Source organism: Lacerta agilis, chromosome 14 (assembly GCF_009819535.1).
Source record: "Lacerta agilis isolate rLacAgi1 chromosome 14, rLacAgi1.pri, whole genome shotgun sequence".
NCBI lineage: Eukaryota > Metazoa > Chordata > Lepidosauria > Squamata > Lacertidae > Lacerta > Lacerta agilis.
In genome coordinates, this window is record NC_046325.1 from 30,283,000 (window position 1) to 30,292,266 (window position 9,267).

Here is a 9,267-nt window from a genome sequence, read left to right on the forward strand (position 1 = left end):
GACATCAAAAAGGCGTTCTTCCAGGTAACCGGGTACAGGACTGCAGCCTTGCCAATTTCTGGTGACATAAGCTTTGGTGCACTAGATGCTTCTACTTTTCCTGCAATAAATCGCTTACTCTAAAGTGCCATGAGGCTAGGTTGTTTTTATCAGGCGCTGCACATGTTTAAATTGTGTCCTGCTGTGTCTCAACAGTAGGTAACTGGCCATTTAATATATCTGTACTTTACATAAGTAAATACAGGTGTGTGCATTGGGCAGTGGCAGTTCCCTGTTCCGCGTGGAAACCCTTTTCACCATTTCCTGTCCCCACCCCCTGCCCCCTGATATGCCCCATGTGCATTTGCATTGGTTGGGGTCTTAATGGTTAGGCCAGTACGGTTCAGCTGGGTTCACACACTTCTGTGTTCTTGTCGACGCTATAACAGTGCGCCCAGTGGCTGGCCAACTTTCTGAGGCCACAAAGCAAGGTAACAACTGCCACTTTTTCATCCCTTAAACCACAACGACATCTCTACCTGTTCCTCTCTCCTTCCCTTGATTTCTCAAGCCTTGACTTGACCCCCTTCCACACAAATCTCGTTATTCTTCCTTCCCCTTTCACTTCCCAAACGCATCTGATATGCTAGCCCGTCTCCTAGAATTCCCTGCTGCTCCTGGCTTTTTTATTTTTTTATTTTTGTCATGCCAGATCTGTATGACGAATGGCAAAGACCATGAACCCTTTCCTACGTCCTGTCTGCCTGTCTGCAGGGCCCTTTGGTTTTCCTCTCTGTGGTACATATGCACACACAGAGGACCACCCCCTCCTCCCCACAAGTGTGGGAGGAGTGGATGTCTGGCTGTGAGCATGTCTCCCCCCACCCGCCGTGGCTTTCTGGTCTATTTTGAAGCACGCTTTGTGAGCAAAATGGGACTGTTACTGAATAAATGAATAAAATGCAAACCCTACTTCCTGCACAACTCCCTTCCCCCAAAGTCCCTGCATCCTGATACTAACCGCAGTCTGTACCCCCTTTGCCACAAAGCAGAGGTGCTGTTTCCTTAAGTGGTAAGCCATGGAACATTTCCCAGGGTACGCCTTCCCCGATAATATTTTCATGAGCCGGTTTTGCATTTGCTTTGCATCTGCATGCAAGGGTGCTGAAGGACCACGCATGCCCCATGCAACTAGAGCTAAAGTTGGGTTTGAGATGGCAGGGGCGAGCTGTGGGAACTTCCCATGACACATTGCTGTCTCCAAAGTATGCAGTACTTTGCAATTCTTCTTCTGGATCCCCTTTGCATCAAAATGGCAGCCAGTGGGAGGTGAGCGCACAATTGGGATGAGCGGCAGTTTTAGAACCAACAAGGGAGGTTAGTTCAGATATAAAAAAATTTCCTCCACCATGGAATGTGCTTGGAGGACCATGCATGAAGGATTGTGGAACCTTCATTCTTGGAGGTCTTTTACAAGCAGGTTGGAATAATATCCGCTTCAATTAATTGTGATTACCTATATCTGTGAGAATGGAGGACTTCTTAGGGTTACTTCTAGTCATATATCCATCCCTAGAATGGATGGGTGTTAAGGTTTGGGTTCCTCCTGCTGCATTGGACTTTAAGCCTTAGTTAACCTTATAGTTCGTTGCTCTTTGGTTCTTTCACAAAGAGCAACAGGCAGGCAACTAGATTCCTGCCTGTTCCTGCTCACCAATCTTTTGTGCAAAACCCACAAGGATTTTCCAACTTTCGTGTGTATTCCTTTGTGGAGGAAAACAGTTATGATGGAGCCATTCCTTCAGGCAGGGATTCTGGGATTCAAGAATTGCCCACTTCTAAAACATTTTCTTAAAATAACCACGAGGAGAAGAAAGCCTGCTTGTTCAGTTTGGCTTTAGGCTGTATTTTATTTTCACATGTCTTTCACAATTTGTTCCTTCCCTTCTGCCACCCCACCCCTCCCCCATGTCAGCTATGAGGGATACATACTTAACAAGATTTATCATTAAAATTGAAAGCCGCCTTCCTCTATCCATCCCAGTCCAAATTCTGGCCTGCTAGCTAAGGATGCAGTGTACAACAAAATGGTACCCATAGGTGAACAATAAAATGAATAGACATTTTGAGGCTACCTCTGATAAACAGCACCTCTGTGGTAAACTGCACTCTACCCCTACCCCCCCCCTTCCTCAGATTTCTTCCTGCTCACCCCAGCTAAATGAATATTGTTGTCATTCTAACATGGTGTCCATGGCCACAAACTAACATTTCAATTCTTGTCCCTTCCCCATCCCCTTCCCCATCTCCCCCTTCCGTTGCCTGCCTACGTATTCGTCCCATCTCCCTGCTCTGTCTCTTTTTTGGCCTTCTTTTGTCTCCTCCGCTTCCTCTCACAATCACTCCTTCCCTTCGTCCAGTAAACCTGTAGAAACCAGCTCATCTCGTGCTCTGTTTTTGTCCAACGGACCTTTTGCCTCAGGCCTGGCCAATGCTGCTTGTTTCTGATAGAAATTTTTCCTAACTTAGTTCCCACTCTTGTCTCTTTCTTTCTCTCTCTCACTCACTTTCTTTTGCACTTTCTCTCTTTCTGTCTTGCAATCCTTTGAGAAGAAAATGTTTGGTTCTCCCCCTCCCCAACCCCAACACACCTTCCTTCTCCTCCTCCTTCCTCCTTCTTCTTTTCCCTGAATCTTGCTTTTCTTTCTAGGCCGCTAGATCAACCAAGGACCCTAACACGATGAATGAGACTTCAAGCCCAGTCTCAGAAAAGCCTACTTCGAGCAGGACCTCCATCCCAGTACTGACTTCCTTTGGGTCACGGAACTCCTCCATTTCATTCTAAAAGCTCCTCTGCCAACTTCTCCTTTGGTTGTTTTCCTAAGCTACTGCTATTGGGGGACTGGGGAGTGCTTGCCGTCTCTCTCTGTGATTTCCTCCTCCCCAGGTCTCACTGAGGCACCTAGAAAAGTCCCTCCCCTCAGACGTTTTTAAATGTTCCTTCAAAAATGGCCGCCCTGCGGTTCTCATTTCCTCCTACAAAATGGCCAGCCTTGGGACTTGGTTCCTGCTCCCCACAGGGCTGCCTTCCAATATCCAGAATGGCCAATTTAGTTTACTCTCTTATCTTCTTCCCCCAAATTGGCCAACCTATTTATTCTTTTCCTCCCCTCTTGCTACAATATGGCTGCCCATCTGTTTTCTGTTTCCCCTCAGATCTCCCAACCCCATCCTTTGCCCCACTCCCCATCCATCCCAACCTTAACTTTTCTACTCTGGCAACAACTTAATGTTGTTCATGTATAATGAACAATTAAGAATTATTTTTATTTACATTTTTGCCAGTTGCCACAGCCTGCAAGCAACGACGACACTTCTCAGTGCCAGTCTTCGCTATTCCTTTACGATGGGGTGGGAGGAAGGGGGCAGAATCACTACAGAGGCTTATAAAAGGGGGGGAGGGGAGCAACCAATTTCTGAAGATGCCTCAGAACCCCATGGACATTTGCTGCTATTCAACTTTCCTTACATTTAAGAAGAGAGAGAGAGAAAAGTTGTAATTAATTGATTAACGTGGATCCTTGTAGGTGTGTGCTGAGTCATTCATGAATCAACGGTGTTTTGACCTTGGGGCATGTGTATGCTTCCATTTTGTGGGATTCTGTTGTTTACTTGCTGTATCAAAGACTGTTCTGGAAAGTGGGGCAGAACTTGTGTGTGTGCGTACACATCGCAAACCGAAATATCTGTGTGTGGTGTTGTGTATTTTTTTCTTTCTTCCAAGCCATTGGATTAAATTTGGAAGAAAAGCAAAGACTGGGGGGGGAGGGGAGCACTGAATTTTGAGCCTGTAATAATGCTCCCCCCCCCCGCCGCCCCCTCACAATCTTCTCAACCATGCAGAAGCAACGTACTGTTAAGAAAGGGGAGAGGAGACTGTTATAAGAAGGGTCAGAGCCAAAGCAGGCAGCAGAACGATGTTGAGAACAGGGTCCGGAAACAGAAAAGTCAAGCTTCCTGTGGAATTAATCAACACAATGTAGCACTTTAAATGTCCGTTGAGTTACTATATATGTGAGATGGGGGGGAAAGAGCCCTCAAAACGTGTGGAATACCAAATAGAGGAGGCAGGTTTCAGGGAGACCACGGTGTCAGGGTATCAAAGAAACTGGGCGGTGAAGGAGAGTTTGGGGAGAATTTGGAGAAGGCTGAAGGAGGTGGAATTAGGCCCTTTTCTAAGCACAAGATTTTGGTGGGCAAAAGACAATGGAGGCAGGTGAACAGGCGACTCTCCTTTGCTCAGTTCCTGCAAAGGTTCCTCCTAGGATAGACTGTGGAGCCTTGCTGGAAAAAGAAAAGCACTGCGTAGCCAGGATGGCTGGCATGGGCAGAAAATCTACCTGCCACCCAACCGCCTGTGGAGACTCTTCCAGGCCAGGAGAGGAGGATGGCAGGGCTGTAGAGCGAAACAAAGGACTGTTGGGAAAGTCCTTTGTTTCAGTGGGGTTTGCACAGGAGAATTCCCCATTGGATTGTGCCCCCAAATAAGACTGGCACAGACGGGGTTTTTTAAATAGGCTTAGTCCTGCCAATGGGGTGATTGGCCACAAAGCTCAAGTTTATACCTCTGGGGACCTTTTTCTTGGGCTTGGATAGTAAAAAATCAGCTTTGGGCAAAAGGTTCGGTGGGTTTTTAGAGCTGTGTTTATTCTTGATCTGCGAGAGGTGGAAGCTTTTGGGTTTTTCCTGAAAGATTGCGTGTGGCATTTGGGCTGCGAAAGCACAGAGGGGAGTTGAAAAAGGATAATGATTACAGCACAAGGAGGGAGATACAAGTGAGGCATGGGGATGGTGGGGGGAGGAAAGGATGTCGTATGTCAACAGCTGAGTTGCAAAGGCCCAGCGAGAAAGACAGGGAGAGTTTGTAGCCATGGAGGCTTTCTTCAGATAAAAGTACAATACAGTGGTGCCCCGCTAGACGAATGCCTCGCAAGACGAAAAACTCACTAGACGAAGGCATTCGTCTAGCGGAAGGCTGCCTCACAAGACGAATGTTTTCGTCTTTTTTTTTCTTCGTCTAGCGAAAGCGCGGCTGTCATTGCCGCTTCGCTAGATGAAAAACCCGCTAGACGGAAATTTTCGCAGAACGAATTATTTTCGTCTAGCGGGGCACCACTGTACGCAGGTGTGTGTTCGGAATGGCAATCCAGGGTGTGTGTGGGGGGGGGGGTGTTCCTTGCAATGTCATCCTGCACAAGAGTCATTGAATGAACAGGAAACAGCCTTCGCCAGCTTGGTGCCCCTCCAATGTATTGCACTACAACTCCCATCAGCCCCAGCCAGTGCGTGCTGATGGGAGTTGTAGTCCAAAACAGCCGCAGCTCACCAGGCTGGAGCAGGTTGGTTGGCCTAAAATGTTAAGCACAGGCAGAAAATGAAGAAATATATTAATGTGGCATGGGTGCACATGTGAAAACGTGCCTCTACATGTATAGCAAAATGGCGTGCTACTGTAAAAAAGAAAAGAAAAGAAATGAGTCTGTATGCAACATAATACAAGATGTAATCACTCCTTGTTTTGTTGACTAGCTCGTCCTTTTTAATTCTATTATTCTCAGAATATTTTGGTGGGGGGGAAACGCTGCGGGGAATTGGTTTTTTATGGTTTTTCTTCTTTTTCTTTTTTGTAAATCAATCATTTTTGTATAAAGATTTTAAGAGAGCCTTTTTTTGAATAACAAAGTTTAAAAAAGTCAAAAAAATCAAATATGTAACAACAAACAGCAACAAACAACAGTCCATAAATGCAATTTCTTAGGATTGCAGCAAACAAACATGGAAGAAAAAAAGCAACCTCTTTACATTTAAGTGAAGTGTCTTAACATTTTATATATTTGTTTTAAGAAATATATTTACATATTATATATATATAATATACGTAATATAAATATATATATATAAATACTGAGGAAAAAAGAAAAAGAAATCCTTGTTGTGTCTAGTATATTTAGGGGGGGAGGAAGAATGGTGTGTGTTTTTTCCCCTGATTAAATTATGTACGTAGCTCTTTGTACTTTTAGAAACTATCAAAGGTGGTGGGGGTGATGATGATGATGCAAAGTAGATCTAGAGGCCACGATCCACGGGGAAGCGTTTTTGCTCTTGGGCAGCTCCAATCGCGTCTATGGGGCTCACGCCAGAGTCTTTCAGAGTTTAGAAACCCTTCCGCAAAGGTAACATTCCATCTCTGGGGCTTGCTATTGTCTGTTTCCGATTGTCTGTTACTTTCATATTCCCTCTCTATGTCCATCACTGGCACGAATGGAGCCAGCAGTGTCCATTATCCCATTGCATCTTTCTTCGTGAGAATTCCCTTGTTTTGCAGCCCAGAGGGACCAAGGCCTGACAGAGATGGGCAGGGGAGGTAGGGCTTTGAGTCACTGAGCAGGGGCTTTAAAGGCATGTCCGCTTAATAACTGGCTTCCCGGGTGGCCTACTCTACACAGCTTTGGGAGGAGTCCTCTACTTACAGGGCAGTCGGGTTTAAAGGTAAAGAATCCTTGCAAGGGAGAACAAGCAGGCGCCTGAAAATTGCCCATCCTCAGTTGCTGCCTGGAGAGGAGAGCGGAGACAGAGACAGAGCGGGCCACCTGGACACAGACTTCCCCATCATGGTGAGATGCTTTGCATTTCTGTTTGAAATCGTAACAGCTGTTTCACATTTTTGTGAAAATCCGCCTCCTCTTTTGCTTGAATGCATTTCCTCCTCTCTGGCAATGTGTGAGTTGCCTTGGGAATTGTTGTGTTGGTGTTTGCCTCGAGGGTTTAAAGGCCTTCCCCCCTCCCCAGGGAACCCTATTCTGTGAGACAGGTTAGGGATCTTTCATGCAGAATTCTTAGCAGCTCAGCAAACCACTACCGGTACCTTTTATAGCATTCTGGGGAGGACTCCGTGGCAGTTAAAGAGGTAGAAAAAAGTGTATAGAATTGCCCTTAGAATGTCTGTTCTGTGAGGCTTCAGAAGAGAAAGGATGCTTGTTTAAGTTACAAACACACACACACACAATTCTGGAGTAAGACCAATTTCCAAATAGCTATGCACTCACTGCAAATAATGAGTAGCTTGAGGTGGCCAAACATCCCTTCCCCAGTCTGGTGCTCTCCAGATATTTCAGACTACACCTTCCAACACAACCATGCTGGCTGGAGCTGGTGGAAGTTGCAGTCCAAAATGTCTGGAGAGTGGCATATGAAGGGGAGGCTGCAATAAGTAAACAGCGATTTCATCTGCAGAACAGGAACACAGGGTAAGAATCCAAGGGACTGGGAGAAAAACGATCAATCACTTTAGTTCAAAAGTGGAGATACACTTCACAACCAAAATCTAAAGCACAGGGTTTTAGAGCACAGATGGTACTGTAGGGTTGAGAGCCCTTACAGCATAGGTTCACTCAGACTCTGCTACATTTAATCTGGATTAAGAGTCATCATCTGCCAGCTCTGGTTTATTTACTCACACTCAATAATGTGGATGTAGAAACCCCAGTTCACCCATCAACATGCATTGGAAGGAGAGGGAAATTCAGCATTTTCTCCGCTCACTTAACCACAGCTGCTGTGACTAAGGGATGAGTGGATTTCCCCATTTGAGTCCGTTATTGCTCCACGGGCTCTCTGCACTCCTGCCTTCTGCTCCACCTCTCTTCAGATTTAATCTGGAGAATTTCTGTAATTTATTTGGGGCGGTGCATGCGCAGCTTGCTGCAGGGAATTCCTTTTTGTGCTTTTAGTGAATATTCGCACATAACCACCAGGACACAGGGAAAATCAGACTCAGATTGAAAATGATGGGAAGCCAATACAGCCCTCCTCTGCTATGCCTACACACATGGTCCCAGCATGAATCAAAATCCCTACCCAACACATACTTAAGTGCTGAGTGAGAGTGAGTACTAAAGGGTAGAAAAAAAATACAAACTTTGTTAATGAGTACCCAATTTACAGAACAGAGAAGTGGAAAATGTTCCCACACATTTTGCCCACAGTGCACAGAGGCTGTAACTGCCCAGTTGATGTTAAGTGTTAGCATTTGCTAGATCCCTGCTCTGTTGATGTGGAAAAGGGAGAGAGAATGCCTTTTTCTGGTAATAGCTTTTACAGTCATTCTGAATGCATTGTTTTCACCTTCTTTAGCCTTACCAGGCCATCCGATGATGCAGCCTTGCCAAAGCTCAGTTGGGGCTGCACTTGATCACAAAGGGGTTGTATCCAACAAAGTTATCATGTTAACGCAGGTGTGGGGAATCTTTGCCCCCCCCCCATGTTGCTGAACTCCAGCTCCTATCAACCCAGGCTATGGGAGTTGGAGTTCAGCAATGTGTGGGGAAACCAAATGTTCCCATTACATCCACTAGCACAAGAACTGCTTGTGCAACTGGGCTTCCTGTCCCCCTCTTCCAGTGCCTCCCCCCACAAATCTGTTCCGGAGTTTTTCCCGACCCTCCGGAGCAGATTGGGGGAGGGGCTTAGGGGATATTCAGGGAGAAGAGAGGGAGAGGAAATCGCATTGGACAGGTGGGAGTCCTTCCGCTAACGGGACGACTTTGTTGGACACAACCATAGGATCCATGCAGACCTCCTTGGAGAACCCATTGTTTTGTACTCTGAGCAAGGGAAGATGCATGTTGCCATGCCTGCGTGCATAGTGATGTACAGACTACCATATGCAGGGAATGGTGCATACATGGACACGGGTTAGCCTTATCGCATGCAGTGATAGCCTTTTGTCCCTAGTAAGAATAGCAGTGAGAGATAGAGAGAGCACCATTAAAGTGAAGAGGTGCTATCCTGCTCATTTCAAGCAAGCCTTGTGCAGGAGAATGCCTTCCCACTTTGATGAATATTTTTTGGGGGGGCGGGAAATCATCTTGATTTTCTGCCTTATCAGCAAAAAGTGTTTCGCATCGCCCTAGGCTTGCAACATGGACACACTGTCACAAATCAAAGACCAATGAAACATAGGACAAAAAAGGGACGATGTTAGGGAGACAGTGGTTTCATGAACCCATTCCCTTTTAAGTTCCATCCATTTTCCTTGTCTGAAGCACATTTGTCCTTTCATTGTGTGTTGCTGCACTTGGGAGTGTGTGTGTGTGTGTGTGTCACTGTCATGGCATCATCCAACTGCTGTGTGAGCAACAATTGTGCCACAATACTTTTATTTTTTGAAAAAGGTTCTGCACTTTTTTTTTTCAAAGGCGTCAATTATGAAGCACCAAACTATGCATG

General features: G+C 45.9%; 1 protein-coding gene across 12 annotated transcripts in view; it reads left to right on the top strand.

Moving 5' to 3' along the window:
• SRCIN1 (SRC kinase signaling inhibitor 1) overlaps positions 1–3,799 on the top strand; it is a 308,760-nt gene extending 304,961 nt beyond the window's left edge. For 10 of the 12 annotated variants that reach the window (XM_033169394.1, XM_033169397.1, XM_033169393.1 and 7 more), the window contains one exon: positions 2,690–3,799. In XM_033169394.1, coding sequence (XP_033025285.1) covers positions 2,690–2,824 — 135 coding nt within the window. In that variant the 3' untranslated portion in view covers positions 2,825–3,799. Of the gene's footprint in view, positions 1–2,399 lie in introns of all 12 variants that reach the window. The other 2 variants (XM_033169396.1, XM_033169401.1) reach the window with 2 other exon arrangements.
• Positions 3,800–9,267: the final 5,468 nt, after the last annotated feature.